This window comes from Saccoglossus kowalevskii, chromosome 17 (genome assembly GCF_978046115.1).
Source record: "Saccoglossus kowalevskii chromosome 17, keSacKowa6.1, whole genome shotgun sequence".
NCBI classification, from domain to species: domain Eukaryota; kingdom Metazoa; phylum Hemichordata; class Enteropneusta; family Harrimaniidae; genus Saccoglossus; species Saccoglossus kowalevskii.
Window position 1 is genome coordinate 1,489,847 of NC_140657.1, and position 19,283 is coordinate 1,509,129.

The 19,283-nt window shown below is 33.6% G+C and overlaps 1 protein-coding gene across 1 annotated transcript in view; it reads left to right on the forward strand.

The window, feature by feature from the left end:
• The first annotated feature begins 3,351 nt into the window (after nt 1-3,351).
• The window catches only part of LOC100377932 (salivary alpha-glucosidase-like), a 34,767-nt gene continuing 18,835 nt past the window's right edge, over nt 3,352-19,283 (forward strand). Inside the window, exons 1-7 of the mRNA XM_085492359.1 lie at nt 3,352-3,445; nt 4,983-5,072; nt 7,917-8,096; nt 12,673-12,848; nt 13,611-13,736; nt 14,200-14,337; nt 18,987-19,102. Coding sequence (XP_085348485.1) covers nt 3,352-3,445; nt 4,983-5,072; nt 7,917-8,096; nt 12,673-12,848; nt 13,611-13,736; nt 14,200-14,337; nt 18,987-19,102 — 920 coding nt within the window. The remainder of the gene's footprint in view (nt 3,446-4,982; nt 5,073-7,916; nt 8,097-12,672; nt 12,849-13,610; nt 13,737-14,199; nt 14,338-18,986; nt 19,103-19,283) is intronic.

Consider the following 19,283-nt stretch of genomic DNA (forward strand, 5'->3'; position numbering starts at 1 on the left):
CAGGGTGATAGACGTCAATGCAATATTACACAAACACAGGGTGATAGACGTCAATGCAATATTACACAAACACAGAGTGATAGACGTCAATGCAATATTACACAAACACATGGTGATAGACGTCAATGCAATATTACACAAACACAGGGTGATAGACGTCAATGCAATATTACACAAACACAGAGTGATAGACGTCAATGCAATATTACACAAACACATGGTGATAGACGTCAATGCAATATTACACAAACACAGGGTGGTGGACTTCAATGCAATATTACACAAACACAGGGTGATAGACGTCAATGCAATATTACACAAACACAGGGTGATAGACGTCAATGCAATATTACACAAACACAGAGTGATAGACGTCAATGCAATATTACACAAACACATGGTGATAGACGTCAATGCAATATTACACAAACACAGGGTGATAGACGTCAATGCAATATTACACAAACACAGGGTGATAGACGTCAATGCAATATTACACAAACACAGAGTGATAGACGTCAATGCAATATTACACAAACACAGGGTGGTAGACGTCAATGCAATATTACACAAACACAGGGTGGTGGACTTCAATGCAATATTACACAAACACAGGGTGATAGACGTCAATGCAATATTACACAAACACAGGGTGGTGGACGTCAATGCAATATTACACAAACACAGGGTGATAGACGTCAATGCAATATTACACAAGCACAGGGTGGTAGACGTAAATGCAATATTACACAAACACAGGGTGATAGACGTCAATGCAATATTACACAAACACAGAGTGATAGACGTCAATGCAATATTACACAAACACAGGGTGGTAGACGTCAATGCAATATTACACAAACACAGGGTGGTAGACGTCAATGCAATATTACACAAACACAGGGTGATAGACGTCTATGCAATATTACACAAACACAGGGTGGTAGACGTCAATGCAATATTACACAAACACAGGGTGGTAGACTTCAATGCAATATTACACAAACACAGGGTGGTGGACTTCAATGCAATATTACACAAACACAGGCTGATAGACGTCTATGCAATATTACACAAACACAGGGTGATAGACGTCAATGCAATATTACACAAACACAGGGTGATAGACGTCAATGCAATATTACACAAGCACAGGGTGGTAGACGTAAATGCAATATTACACAAACACAGGGTGATAGACGTCAATGCAATATCACACAAGCACAGAGTGGTGGAGTTCAATGCAATATTACACAAACACAGGGTGGTAGACATCACTGCAATATTACACAAACACAGGGTGATAGACGTCAAAGCAATATTACACAAACACAGGGTGATAGACGTCAATGCAATATTACACAAACACAGGGTGGTGGAGTTCAATGCAATATTACACAAACACAAGGTGGTAGACGTCAATGCAATATTACACAAACACAGGGTGATAGACGTCAATGCAATATTACACAAACACAGGGTGATAGACGTCAATGCAATATTACACAAACACAGGGTGGTAGACGTCAATGCAATATTACACAAACACAAGGTGATAGACGACAATACAATATTACACAAACACAGGGTGATAGACGTCAATGCAATATTACACAAACACAAGGTGATAGACGTCAATGCAATATTACACAAACACAAGGTGATAGACGACAATACAATATTACACAGACACAGGGTGATAGACGTCAATGCAACATTACACAAACACAGGGTGGTAGACGTCAATACAATATTACACAAACACAAGGTGATAGACATCAATGCAATATTACACAAACACAGGGTGATAGACGTCAATGCAATATTACACAAACACAGAGTGATAGACGTCAATGCAATATTACACAAACACAGGGTGGTAGACGTCAATGCAATATTACACAAACACAGGGTGGTAGACGTCAATGCAATATTACACAAACACAGGGTGATAGACGTCTATGCAATATTACACAAACACAGGGTGGTAGACGTCAATGCAATATTACACAAACACAGGGTGGTAGACTTCAATGCAATATTACACAAACACAGGGTGGTGGACTTCAATGCAATATTACACAAACACAGGCTGATAGACGTCTATGCAATATTACACAAACACAGGGTGATAGACGTCAATGCAATATTACACAAACACAGGGTGATAGACGTCAATGCAATATTACACAAGCACAGGGTGGTAGACGTAAATGCAATATTACACAAACACAGGGTGATAGACGTCAATGCAATATCACACAAGCACAGAGTGGTGGAGTTCAATGCAATATTACACAAACACAGGGTGGTAGACATCACTGCAATATTACACAAACACAGGGTGATAGACGTCAAAGCAATATTACACAAACACAGGGTGATAGACGTCAATGCAATATTACACAAACACAGGGTGGTGGAGTTCAATGCAATATTACACAAACACAAGGTGGTAGACGTCAATGCAATATTACACAAACACAGGGTGATAGACGTCAATGCAATATTACACAAACACAGGGTGATAGACGTCAATGCAATATTACACAAACACAGGGTGGTAGACGTCAATGCAATATTACACAAACACAAGGTGATAGACGACAATACAATATTACACAAACACAGGGTGATAGACGTCAATGCAATATTACACAAACACAAGGTGATAGACGTCAATGCAATATTACACAAACACAAGGTGATAGACGACAATACAATATTACACAGACACAGGGTGATAGACGTCAATGCAACATTACACAAACACAGGGTGGTAGACGTCAATACAATATTACACAAACACAAGGTGATAGACATCAATGCAATATTACACAAACACAGGGTTATAGACGTCAATGCAATATTACACAAACACAGGGTGATAGACGTCAATGCAATATTACACAAACACGGTGATAGACGTCAATGCAATATTAAACAAACACAGGGTGGTAGACGTCAATGCAATATTACACAGACACAGGGTGATAGACGTCAATGCAATATTACAAAAACACAGGGTGGTAGACGTCAATGCAATATTACACAAACACAGGGTGATAGACGTCAATTCAATATTACACAAACACAGGGTGATAGACGTCAATGCAATATTACACAAACACAGGGTGATAGACGTCAATGCAATATTACACATGCAAGCACAGGGTGGTAGACGTCAATGCAATATTACACAAACACAGGGTGATAGACGTCAATGCAATATTACATAAACACAGGGTGGTAGACGTCAATGCAATATTACACAAACACAGGGTGGTAGACGTCAATGCAATATTACACAAACACAGGGTGATAGACGTCAATGCAATATTACATAAACACATGGTGGTAGACGTCAATGCAATATTACACAAACACAAGGTGGTAGACGTCAATGCAATATTACACAAACACAGGGTGGTAGACGTCAATGCAATATTACACAAACACAGGGTGATAGACGTCAATGCAATATTACACAAACACAGGGTGATAGACGTCAATGCAATATTACACAAACACAGGGTGATAGACTTCAATGCAATATTACACAAACACAGGGTGATAGACGTCAATGCAATATTACACAAACACTGGGTGATAGACGTCAATGCAATATTACACAAGCACAGGGTGGTGGAGTTCAATGCAATATTACACAAACACAGGATGATAGACGTCAATGCAATATTACACAAACACAGGGTGATAGACGTCAATGCAATATTACATAAACACAAGGTGATAGACGTCAATGCAATATTACACAAACACAGGGTGGTAGACGTCAATGCAATATTACACAAACACAGGGTGATAGACGTCAATGCAATATTACACAAACACAAGGTGATAGACGTCAATGCAATATTACACAAACACAGGGTGGTAGACGTCAATGCAATATTACACAAACACAGGGTGGTAGACGTCAATGCAATATTACACAAACACAGGGTGGTAGACGTCAATGCTAATACACAAACACAAGGTGATAGACGTCAATGCAATATTACACAAACACAGGGTGATAGACGTCAATGCAATATTACACAAACACAGGGTGATAGACGTCAATGCAATATTACACAAACACAGGGTGATAGACGTCAATGCAATATTACACAAACACAGGGTGATAGACGTCAATGCAATATTACACAAACACACGGTGATAGACGTCAATGCAATATTACACAAACACAGGGTGATAGACGTCAATGCAATATTACACAAACACAGGGTGATAGACGTCAATGCAATATTACACAAGCACAGGGTGGTGGACTTCAATGCAATATTACACAAACACAGGGTGGTAGACGTCAATGCAATATTACACAAACACAGGGTGATAGACGTCAATGCAATATTACACAAACACAGGGTGATAGACGTCAATGCAATATTACACAAACATAGATGGCGGCCCCCATATAGTAAATATCGTATTTATTTTATTATCACGTGTGCGCCAGCTGACTGTGGTATAAAGTGCAAAAAATATGCCAGGATACAATTTATTATGAATCCCTTATCAGCACAATCTTGTACAAAAAACTGCATAAACATAATACTTGCGTTGGTCGTGTATTATATTTTATTATTATTTTTATTTATTTTTTATTAGACGCATAAAATCCTTAGGAAAGGATAAAAAGGGTCTTACAGAAAGAAATTAAAAAAAAAACTTCTAAAAAACTTCTAAATAAATTAACTTCTATTTTATTTACACAAAATTGAGTCACCTTGTTAACTACAGTCAAAGTCCATGTAAAGTACCAGTCACCCACTACCCACTCTAAAGACATATTTATCGTTAAAAGTTGCCAAATCAATCGTACTTCCAGTGAAGTTGCTGTCCCACCCTGAGTGTTGCAGCTAGTCAGCGTAAGCCATGTTAAGATTTGTCTCTCTAAGTATCCTGGTGTTGTGTGTCATTGTGTACAACACACTGTGCTTCGAACTCCGTGAATTGGACTGGTGGCAGAGCAATGTTATATATCAGATATATCCACTATCATTCAAAGACTCAGATGGCAATGGGACTGGCGATTTGAATGGTAAACAAATTTAACATATCCAATTATATATAGCCATAAAAGTTCCTATGCAAAGTGCAATTTTTCAACGTTTGACCTAAACATTATCATTATTTTGAATCTGCGTAACACGTGTTTTTATTGAAGTGTCACTTTAAACGCGTAATTCCTAATCAAATACTGGTTTGCTGAAACAGTGTAGCAAAAAACATTGACTTTTTGACGTTACCCATAGTCAGTGAATTGTTTGGAGTCCAAATGTTTGTAACACGCATACTTAGCCAGTCACGTATCAGATAAGTAACCGGATGACAAAATAAACACAAATAGTACGGACAAACATATTTAGAATATTCAGTTTACAAATTTATCGACTAAGTGTAAAATGTACATGTTGACACTGTATTAGCCTTGAATTGAATGTGATGAACAAATCTGGCGTCCACGAACAAATATTTGAAATACGCTACTAGATTGGGTCAAAGAGGTATTATGCCAACGATAACACAGTGAACTTATGATTGTGATTTGTTACTGAGAGACGATTTTGAATACGTATATTTATTTGAACCCCCCCCCCCCCCAAAAAAAAACGTAGATCTTGGGAAAGCAAAAAGTTATACTCAACGGGTCATTCCAGTGTGACATTAATAATATATCAATGCCTGTGTGAGTTTATGTTGAGAATATGATGAGTCATTACTATGTCATTGGTTAATGTATTTTAGAGGGCGGGGTATGTCAAAGATTACGAGTGGCCTTTTCGCTGTGTAGTTGGATAAACAGTGTTAGTCAGCCATTTTGAAGTTTATATAATGTACAATTAGTGTATACATCTACAAAACGTGATTTGGAATTAAAATGACTCTCTATTACGTGTTAGTTGTCTCGGTGTACATAATATGAAATGATACCCTACCAATAAGTTAATTGTTAAACTGTTGTTAGTTGCATACTTTGGCTGTTGGGCGTCACTCTGAAGTCTCAATTGATTGATGATTAGAAGTGAATTGATGTGAAAGGTTGTTTTCCCATAGTAAAACCTACTTCATACAAGACGAATGCATGACCAAACAATTACTGTTACGTTCTCCTGCGCTGTTTATTAATTTGTGTATGGTATTTTTGCCCCGGGGGTCACTATATATGCTGTTACTACCCCCATGAGCGTTCCAAAATTAGCGGGAAAGCGGGGTGTTTTTCACCTTTTAAAGCGGGCCCGCGCGGAAAGCAAATAATAGGCCCTTTTGAAACTTTTGCACTTAAAGTAAATACAGGAAATAAATGTAATCTACATAATCTCTTCTATAATCCATGACATCAATAAGAAATCTTTTCTCAATTCTATCAATATAATTACCTTACAGTCATGTATTCAACACTCTAAAACATTTACCGAAAACAACGGGATTTTAATTAGTAAACGGTTCGTTTCGCGGCTAATTACAGATAATCGAAATCTGCAATCACGCGGCGAAACAAGGGTCTCACAGGTACAATAATCACAACTATCGGACGAAACTTTACCAGTATTTGTACCTTTCAGTCGTGTATAAAACATTTATCTATAATTAGCGAAACGAACCATTTACTAATTAAAATCCCGTTATTTTCGACAAATGTTTCATTGTGTTAAATACACGACTGAAAGGTAAATAAATATACTGGTCAAAATTAATCCCACAGTTGTGAATATCGTACGTGTCAGACCATTGTTTCGTTGATTAAAGATTTGTGATTATCTGCAATTAGCGAAACGAAACATATGTGTTTTAAATATTATTATTTTCGGTAAATATTTTGTAAATATTGTGCGTATAAACCCATTTTCACTGCTTACAGTTTAATTTTGATTATGTGTGGTATCCCGTCTCGTTTCGTTTCGTTTCGTCGGTTACAATAAACCGCATACAGAAAGTCACCCCCCCCCCCCCGAGACACCCACATTTCCGAAACTCCTTTCGCGCCTCATTTGCATTTAGCTCTTGCTTTTCTGGGTTTTCTGCCCTGTATCATGCCAAAGTCACTCGGAGCTGAACATAAAATTGCGTAATGCTATCTGATGGAATAAGAATCCCGGCAAAGTTATGTGCATTGCGTATTAAACAACGAATGACACCAACAGGAGTTGCATACACAGTAACTTGACCACACTCCACTTGAGTGCAAAAACGGCAGAGAATCATCGCAATAGGGGGTATGGTTTGCCAATGTGTTGCCAGCCCTAGGGGCCTATTATTTTTTAGCAAGAACGCACGTGGTGTAAGGTTTTAATATTCAGTGACCCCCCGGGTATTTTTGACGCCCTGTTAGACTACGCGAATAGATAAATGTACTGTTTCTTTGTAAAAGATATCACGTTCACTTGTCTTTTTACGAGACGTTCCACAACAAAAGAGAGTGTTATCACGAAGGATACATGGAATCGGTTGATCTTACACTTTGTGAATATTAGCTACATTTTCGAAGATAAAATTTAACTCGTTCGCTCCAACAAATACTGGCATTGCAAATTTTTCATACTGGCAGAGGCCGACGCCTACATCCTTCCGACTAACACACGAATCATGTATTAGAGAAGTAACTTATGAGGTTGTCATTCTAAATAATCTATGACCTTGTCATTGGGATATAACCGCGCAACTTCTCACTTACTCATACCTCATGGTTTTAAATAACTTTACGCATGAAGTAGTAATACCGACCACTATGATGAGTTTACCGGGGCCAAAACTGACTCAAACTCCGGTTTAAAGACAATTCGATGATAGCCATATATATGTCCACTCACGCTCAGATATTGTCTATGACGATCACAATAATAACCTCAGTGCAGTGACACATATACTTTGGTTTGGTTTGTAGGTATCACGTCGAGGTTGGACCATTTCCTGGATATCAACGTACATGCTATCTGGCTGAGCCCAGTCTACGAATCACCAATGGCTGACTTTGGTTATGATATCTCCAATTTCACTGCTATTGACCCAATATTTGGAACTATGGATGACTTTGACGAGATGATTGCCGCCATGCATGATAGAGGTATAGTAGAAATTCACAGACATAGGAACCTTTCCACACAAATCATTTCACAACCATTTTATATACACACAAACATCTTAACAAGCTACACTAGCCAACTATTACGTCACTATGTCTATCAGTTAATTAAATAAAGAAAATCAGCGATTTGGGTTAAAAACAATTATGATGGGTTGTTTAATACTGAGTTACTTGAACACCATCACCGTAGTTTTAGGCTCGTATCTATGATTATTATGAACACGCCTGTATATTGAATTTGTGCTGTCAGCAAAAACATGAGTCTTTCAATTCTGAGTAAGTTAGTTGAAAATCAAATCTGGAAGTTACGGGTTCGCAAGTTATATTGATTAAAATCTGACGTATTGCACCGTATATCGACTTAAAATTATTGTAATTCCTTTCATTGCAATAAATCCCGCCATGCATAGCAATATCAAATTCCTTTTCGGGTGCATGCAAATAGCATCAAGATCGTAATGTTGGGCGCTGCAACAATGAGTAAAATAGACACAATGTCTATACAGGGAAACAATATGAGTAAAATAGACACAGTGTCTATACAGGGAAACAATATGAGTAAAATAGACACAATGTCTATACAGGGAAACAATATGAGTAAAATAGACACAGTGTCTATACAGGGAAACAATATGAGTAAAATAGACACAGTGTCTGTACAGGGAAACAATATGAGTAAAATAGACACAGTGTCTATATAGGGAAACAATATGAGTAAAATAGACACAGTGTCTATACAGGGAAACAATATGAGTAAAATAGACACAGTGTCAATACAGGGAAACAATATGAGTAAAATAAGCACAGTGTCTATACAGGGAAACAATATGAGTAAAATAGACACAGTGTCTATACAGGGAAACAATATGAGTAAAATAGACACAGTGTCTATACAGGGAAACAATATGAGTAAAATAGACACAATGTCTATACAGGGAAACAATATGAGTAAAATAGACACAATGTCTATACAGGGAAACAATATGAGTAAAATAGACACAGTGTCTATACAGGGAAACAATATGAGTAAAATAGACACAGTGTCTATACAGGGAAACAATATGAGTAAAATAGACACAGTGTCTATACAGGGAAACAATATGAGTAAAATAGACACAGTGTCAATACAGGGAAACAATATGAGTAAAATAAGCACAGTGTCTATACAGGGAAACAATATGAGTAAAATAGACACAGTATCTATACAGGGAAACAATATGAGTAAAATAGACACAGTGTCTATACAGGGAAACAATATGAGTAAAATAGACACAATGTCTATACAGGGAAACAATATGAGTAAAATAGACACAATGTCTATACAGGGAAACAATATGAGTAAAATAGACACAGTGTCTGTACAGGGAAACAATATGAGTAAAATAGACACCATGTCTATACAGGGAAACAATATGAGTAAAATAGACACAGTGTCTATACAGGGAAACAATATGAGTAAAATAGACACCATGTCTATACAGGGAAACAATATGAGTAAAATAGACACAATGTCTATACAGGGAAACAATATGAGTAAAATAGACACAATGTCTATACAGGGAAACGATCCAAGTGTACATGTCAAGCTCTAAGAAAGATCGAATTGGAAATTATATGTGATGTTCATGGGTTCATGGGTTCATGGCATGACTCATGGGTTCATGCCATCAGCATACGAAACTGGAAAGAAAAGTATCGAAACATTTTTTGAGATACAAGCATCTACAATGTCATGAAAATGGACAAAACTGGCATTCTAACACTGGTTTTTGTGGTGAGATTATTTACACATATCCCAAATGTTTGCTCAGTGAAATGGGATGGAAGGGTTATAGATGATACATTGCCGGTCTTATAACTTATTAAATACATGTGATACATTAGCCACGTAATAACTGATTAAATACATGTGATACATTGCCGGTCTTATAACTTATTAAATACATGTGATACATTACCCATGTAATAACTGATTAAATACATGTGATACATTGCCGGTCTTATAACTTATTAAATACATGTGATACATTACCCACGTAATAACTGATTAAATACATGTGATACATTGTCCACGTAATAACTGATTAAATACATGTGATACATTGCTGGTCTTATAACTTATTAAATACATGTGATACATTACCCACGTAATAACTGATTAAATACATGTGATACATTACCCACGTAATAACTGATTAAATACATATAATACATTGCCGGTCCTATAACTTATTAAATACATGTGATACATTACCCGCGTAATAACTGATTAAATACATGTGATACATTACCCACGTAATAACTGATTAAATACATGTGATACATTACCCACGTAATAACTGATTAAATACATATAATACATTGCCGGTCCTATAACTTATTAAATACATGTGATACATTGCCGGTCTTATAACTTATTAAATATATGTGATACATTACCAACGTAATAACTGATTAAATACATGTGATACATTGCCGGTTTTATAACTTATTAAATACATGTGATACATTGCCCACGTAATAACTGATTAAATACATATAATACATTGCCGGTCTTATAACTTATTAAACACATGTGATACATTACCCACGTAATAACTGATTAAATACATGTGATACATTGCCGGTTTTATAACTTATTAAATACATGTGATACATTGCCCACGTAATAACTGATTAAATACATATAATACATTGCCGGTCTTATAACTTATTAAACACATGTGATACATTACCCACGTAATAACTGATTAAATACATGTGATACATTGCCGGTTTTATAACTTATTAAATACATGTGATACATTACCCACGTAATAACTGATTAAATACATGTGATACATTGCCGGTCTTATAACTTATTAAATACATGTGATACATTGCCGGTCTTATAACTTATTAAATACATGTGATACATTAGCCACGTAATAACTGATTAAATACATGTGATACATTGCCGGTCTTATAACTTATTAAATACATGTGATACATTACCCACGTAATAACTGATTAAATACATGTGATACATTGTCCACGTAATAACTGATTAAATACATGTGATACATTGCTGGTCTTATAACTTATTAAATACATGTGATACATTACCCACGTAATAACTGATTAAATACATGTGATACATTACCCACGTAATAACTGATTAAATACATATAATACATTGCCGGTCCTATAACTTAGTAAATACATGTGATACATTACCCACGTAATAACTGATTAAATACATGTGATACATTACCCACGTAATAACTTATTAAATACATGTGATACATTAGCCACGTAATAACTGATTAAATACATGTGATACATTGCCGGTCTTATAGCTTATTAAATACATGTGATACATTAGCCACGTAATAACTGTTTAAATACATGTGATACATTGCCGGTCTTATAACTTATTAAATACATGTGATACATTACCCACGTAATAACTGATTAAATACATGTGATACATTGTCCACGTAATAACTGATTGAATACATGTGATACATTGCTGGTCTTATAACTTATTAAATACATGTGATACATTACCCACGTAATAACTGATTAAATACATGTGATACATTACCCACGTAATAACTGATTAAATACATATAATACATTGCCGGTCTTATAACTTATTAAATACATGTGATACCTTACCCACGCAATAACTGATTAAATACATCTGATACATTGCCGGTTTTATAACTTATTAAATACATGTGATACATTACCCACGTAATAACTGATTAAATACATGTGATACATTGCCAGTTTTATAACTTATTAAATACATGTGATACATTACCCACGTAATAACTGATTAAATACATGTGATACATTGCCGGTTTTATAACTTATTAAATACATGTGATACATTGCCAACGTAATAACTGATTAAATACATATAATACATTGCCGGTCTTATAACTTATTAAATACATGTGATACATTGCCGGTTTTATAACTTATTAAATACATGTGATACATTACCCACGTAATAACTAATTAAATACATATACTACATTGCTGGTCTTATAACTTATTAAATACATGTGATACATTACCCACGTAATAACTGATTAAATACATATAATACATTGCCGGTCTTATAACTCATTAAATACATGTGACACATTACCCACGTGATAACTGATTAAATACATATAATGCATTGCCAGTCTTATAACTTATTAAATACATGTGATACATTACCCACGTAATAACTGATTAAATACATGTGATTTTTTGTGGTGAGATTATTTACACATATCCCAAATGTTTGCTCAGTGAAATGGGATGGAAGGTTATATATTATGACTGACATGGATCCTAATATTGGGGGAACATGACATATAATTTAGTAAGTTTCCAGGGTAATGTAATATCCCATAATGCATTGTGCATATGCATGTTCAGTGGTGCAAAATCTGAATTCGGTTCAAGCTGCCTTAATGGGAAATGATTCAGACGCCATCTTTGATCGTGCAGACGACACGAATCAGGAAAATTCATCGTAATGAACGTGCTTCATGTTTGTATACTTTTTTGTCAGGATTATATCTAATCATGGATTATGTTATAAACCATTCGAGTGATCAACATGAATGGTTTATTGAAAGCCGTAAAAACAAAACGAATAAATATGCAGACTATTATATGTGGTATGACGCCAAACCGGAATGTGTTGATGACGGAAATCAACCAGAAGACTGTCCACCTAGCAACTGGGTAAGGATATGTTTTATATTGTCCACGTAATAACTGATTAAATACATGTGATACATTGTCCACGTAATAACTGATTAAATACATGTGATACATTGTCCACGTAATAACTGATTAAATACATGTGATACATTGTCACGTAATAACTGATTAAATACATGTGATACATTGTCCACGTAATAACTGATTAAATACATGTGATACATTGTCCACATAATAACTGATTAAATACATGTGATACATTGCTGGTCGTATAACTTATTAAATACATGTGATACATTTCCCATGTAATAACTGATTAAATACTTGTAATACACTGTCCACTTACTAACTGATTAAATACATATAATGCATTGCCCACGTAATAACTGATTAAATACATGTAATACATTGCTCACGTAATAACTGGTTAGATATATGTCCATTTACTAACTAATTAAATACATAATAACTAATTAAATACATATAATACATTGTCCACATAATAACTAATTAAATACTTGTAATACATTGTCCACATAAAAACTAATTAAATACATGTGATACATTGTCCACATAATAACTAATTAAATACTGGTAATACATTGTCCACATAAAAACTAATTAAATACTTGTAATACATTGTCCATCAAATAACTACTTAAATACTTGTAATACATTGTCCATCAAATAACTACTTAAATACTTGTAATACATTGTTCATCAAATAACTGGATACATGTCAGATTTGTTGATGTATAAACTAAAACTATTATTCATTCAAAGGTCAGCGTGTTCGGTGGATCAATGTGGGAATGGGAGGAAAATCGACAACAGTTCTACCTACATCAGTTTTTAAAAGAGCAACCTGACTTGAATTGGAGGAACCAAGAAGTTTTTGATGAAATGATGGTAAGGACAAACAGGGACAATATTACAATACTACAGACGAGATTACTCACAGTATGCACCACATTCATTGATAGTTCCAAATAAGAGTGTAATGAGCACAGTGACTAATTGGTAGTTGGTAATGCACAAGTCAAATCTCGGACATATACACATAACGTATAGTTTATTACTATACACATATAAGCCTAGTAGCGGTATGCATGGTCCGATACACTTATATAGATAAGATTGTCCACAAGATAATTCTAAAACAGCTCCGATTAGTAGATTCAAGTATTACCTTGCAACAAAAAACTCTCACTATCTTTCTGAAATATTTTGTAATAATTGATAAAACATACAATTTTACAAGTCATAGTGGACAGCTACGGTAAGGACAATCATGATAAATATTCAGGCACTACTAAAAACCATTCAATCTGTTATATGCGAGACACTGAGATATGTGACGTTTCTACCGTAGGCTGTTGTGAAGTTTTGGCTGGAAAAAGGCGTTGATGGGTTTCGTGTTGATGCTATAAAACATCTATTTGAAGTAGAAGACGTTTACCAAGATGAAGTTGAGAACCCCTACTATGAGCCACGTGAGGGCGAAGTACAGGTGACGTCACAATGATAATAAATAGATATAAACACTAATTAACATATACTGATGCTTTGTTTTATGTAGAAATGTATTGTCTGATAATACCCGTATGTATTGTGTGCATTTTTATGTAAAAATGTATTGTCTGATAATACTGTATGTATTGTGTGCATTTTTATGTAAAAATGTATTGTCTGATAATACCCGTATGTATTGTGTGCATTTTTATGTAAAAATGTATTGTCTGATAATACTGTATGTATTGTGGGCATTTTTATGTAAAAATGTATTGTCTGATAATACTGTATGTATTGTGGGCATTTTTATGTAAAAATGTATTGTCTGATAATACTGTATGTATTGTGGGCATTTTTATGTAAAAATGTATTGTCTGATAATACTGTATGTATTGTGGGCATTTTTATGTAAAAATGTATTGTCTGATAATACTGTATGTATTGTGGGCATTTTTATGTAAAAATGTATTGTCTGATAATACTGTATGTATTGTGTGCATTTTTATGTAAAAATGTATTGTCTGATAATACCCGTATGTATTGTGTGCATTTTTATGTAAAAATGTATTGTCTGATAATACTGTATGTATTGTGGGCATTTTTATGTAAAAATGTATTGTCTGATAATACTGTATGTATTGTGGACATTTTTATGTAAAAATGTATTGTCTGATAATACTGTATGTATTGTGGGCATTTTTATGTAAAAATGTATTGTCTGATAATACTGTATGTATTGTGGGCATTTTTATGTAAAAATGTATTGTCTGATAATACCCGTATGTATTGTGGGCATTTTTATGTAAAAATGTATTGTTTGATAATACCCGTATGTATTGTGTGCATTTTTATGTAGAAATGTATTGTCTGATAATACCGGTATGTATTGTGTGCATTTTTATGTAGAAATGTATTGCCTGATAATACCCGTATGTATTGTGTGCATTTTTATGTAGAAATGTATTGTCTGATAATACTGTATGTATTGTGGGCATTTTTATGTAAAAATGTATTGTCTGATAATACTGTATGTATTGTGGGCATTTTTATGTAAAAATGTATTGTCTGATAATACTGTATGTATTGTGGGCATTTTTATGTAAAAATGTATTGTCTGATAATACTGTATGTATTGTGGGCATTTTTTTGTAAAAATGTATTGTCTGATAATACCCGTATGTATTGTGGGCATTTTTATGTAAAAATGTATTGTCTGATAATACTGTATGTATTGTGGGCATTTTTATGTAGAAATACTGTATGTATTGTGGGCATTTTTATGTAGAAATGTATTGTCTGATAATACCCGTATGTATTGTGTGCATTTTTATGTAAAAATGTATTGTCTGATAATACTGTATGTATTGTGGGCATTTTTATGTAAAAATGTATTGTCTGATAATACCCGTATGTATTGTGGGCATTTTTATGTAGAAATGTATTGTCTGATAATACCTGTATGTATTGTGTGCATTTTTATGTAAAAATGTATTGTCTGATAATACTGTATGTATTGTGGGCATTTTTATGTAAACGTGTATTGTCTGATAATACTGTATGTATTGTGGGCATTTTTATGTAAAAATGTATTGTCTGATAATACTGTATGTATTGTGGGCATTTTTATGTAAAAATGTATTGTCTGATAATACCCGTATGTATTGTGGGCATTTTTATGTAAAAATGTATTGTTTGATAATACCCGTATGTATTGTGGACATTTTTATGTAGAAATGTATTGTCTGATAATACCGTATGTATTGTGGGCATTTTTATGTAGAAATGTATTGTCTGATAATACCGTATGTATTGTGGGCATTTTTATGTAGAAATGTATTGTCTGATAATACTGTATTGTATTGTGGGCATTTTTATGTAGAAATGTATTGTCTGATAATACCCATATGTATTGTGTGCATTTTTATGTAAAAATGTATTGTCTGATAATACTGTATGTATTGTGTGCATTTTTATGTAAAAATGTATTGTCTGATAATACCCGTATGTATTGTGGGCATTTTTATGTAGAAATGTATTGTTTGATAATACCCGTATGTATTGTGTGCATTTTTATGTAGAAATGTATTGTCTGATAATACCGTATGTATTGTGTACATTTTTATGTAGAAATGTATTGTCTGATAATACCGTATGTATTGTGGGCATTTTTATGTAGAAATGTATTGTCTGATAATACCGTATGTATTGTGGGCATTTTTATGTAGAAATACTGTATGTATTGTGGGCATTTTTATGTAGAAATGTATTGTCTGATAATACCCGTATGTATTGTGTGCATTTTTATGTAAAAATGTATTGTCTGATAATACTGTATGTATTGTGGGCATTTTTATGTAAAAATGTATTGTCTGATAATACTGTATGTATTGTGGGCATTTTTATGTAAAAATGTATTGTCTGATAATACCCGTATGTATTGTGGGCATTTTTATGTAGAAATGTATTGTCTGATAATACCTGTATGTATTGTGTGCATTTTTATGTAAAAATTTATTGTCTGATAATACCCGTATGTATTGTGGGCATTTTTATGTAAACATGTATTGTCTGATAATACTGTATGTATTGTGGGCATTTTTATGTAAAAATGTATTGTCTGATAATACTGTATGTATTGTGGGCATTTTTATGTAAAAATGTATTGTCTGATAATACTGTATGTATTGTGGGCATTTTTATGTAAAAATGTATTGTCTGATAATACCTGTATGTATTGTGGGCATTTTTATGTAGAAATGTATTGTTTGATAATACCCGTATGTATTGTGTGCATTTTTATGTAGAAATGTATTGTCTGATAATACTGTATGTATTGTGTACATTTTTATGTAGAAATGTATTGTCTGATAATACCGTATGTATTGTGGGCATTTTTATGTAGAAATGTATTGTCTGATAATACCGTATGTATTGTGGGCATTTTTATGTAGAAATACTGTATGTATTGTGGGCATTTTTATGTAGAAATGTATTGTCTGATAATACCCGTATGTATTGTGTGCATTTTTATGTAAAAATGTATTGTCTGATAATACTGTATGTATTGTGGGCATTTTTATGTAAAAATGTATTGTCTGATAATACTGTATGTATTGTGGGCATTTTTATGTAAAAATGTATTGTCTGATAATACTGTATGTATTGTGTGCATTTTTATGTAAAAATGTATTGTCTGATAATACCCGTATGTATTGTGGGCATTTTTATGTAGAAATGTATTGTCTGATAATACCCGTATGTATTGTGTGCATTTTTATGTAAAAATGTATTGTCTGATAATACCCGTATGTATTGTGGGCATTTTTATGTAAACATGTATTGTCTGATAATACTGTATGTATTGTGGGCATTTTTATGTAAAAATGTATTGTCTGATAATACTGTATGTATTGTGGGCATTTTTATGTAAAAATGTATTGTCTGATAATACTGTATGTATTGTGGGCATTTTTATGTAAAAATGTATTGTCTGATAATACCCGTATGTATTGTGGGCATTTTTATGTAAAAATGTATTGTTTGATAATACCCGTATGTATTGTGGGCATTTTTATGTAGAAATGTATTGTCTGATAATACCGTATGTATTGTGGGCATTTTTATGTAGAAATGTATTGTCTGATAATACCGTATGTATTGTGGGCATTTTTATGTAGAAATGTATTGTCTGATAATACTGTATGTATTGTGGGCATTTTTATGTAGAAATGTATTGTCTGATAATACCCGTATGTATTGTGTGCATTTTTATGTAAAAATGTATTGTCTGATAATACTGTATGTATTGTGTGCATTTTTATGTAAAAATGTATTGTCTGATAATACCCGTATGTATTGTGGGCATTTTTATGTAGAAATGTATTGTTTGATAATACCCATATGTATTGTGTGCATTTTTATGTAGAAATGTATTGTCTGATAATACCGTATGTATTGTGTACATTTTTATGTAGAAATGTATTGTCTGATAATACCCGTATGTATTGTGGGCATTTTTATGTAAAAATGTATTGTCTGATAATACCCGTATGTATTGTGTGCATTTTTATGTAAAAATGTATTGTCTGATAATACCCGTATGTATTGTGTGCATTTTTATGTAGAAATGTATTGTCTGATAATACCCATATGTATTGTGGGCATTTTTATGTAAAAATGTATTGTCTGATAATACCTGTATGTATTGTGGGCAATTTTATGTAAAAATGTATTGTCTGATAATACTGTATGTATTGTGGACATTTTTATGTAAAAATGTATTGTCTGATAATACTGTATGTATTGTGGGCATTTTTATGTAAAAATGTATTGTCTGATAATACTGTATGTATTGTGGGCATTTTTATGTAAAAATGTATTGTCTGATAATACCCGTATGTATTGTGGGCATTTTTATGTAAAAATGTATTGTCTGATAATACCCGTATGTATTGTGGGCATTTTTATGTAGAAATGTATTGTCTGATAATACCCGTATGTATTGTGGGCATTTTTATGTAGAAAATTATTGATTAATGATTAATCTCGCTAGTAATGAGTTATGAATATATGAAATCATAGTCGCTGAACATTCAGTTAAAATGTAGCAAATATGTGTTTAACATTTATTTGTGTATCACTCTGCAGGCACAGTACGATAGTTTGATTCATAATCTCACAACTGAACAACCCGAACTACACGAAGTCTTGAGAAGAATGAGGAGTGACGTCATGGATCCATATAATAACATCAACAATTACAGGTTAAACAATTAAACACACTGCATTCATACAGATCAATTATTATATAACCTTGGCTGTAATGGTAATGAAGTGTGGGGTATATTAGGCAACTATGGTCTGTCTGTGTTGTTGTCGTCGTCGTCTTTAACATTTTGTGTGTGCATGATATAAACTCGGTTAATTTTTATGCAAACAATTCCA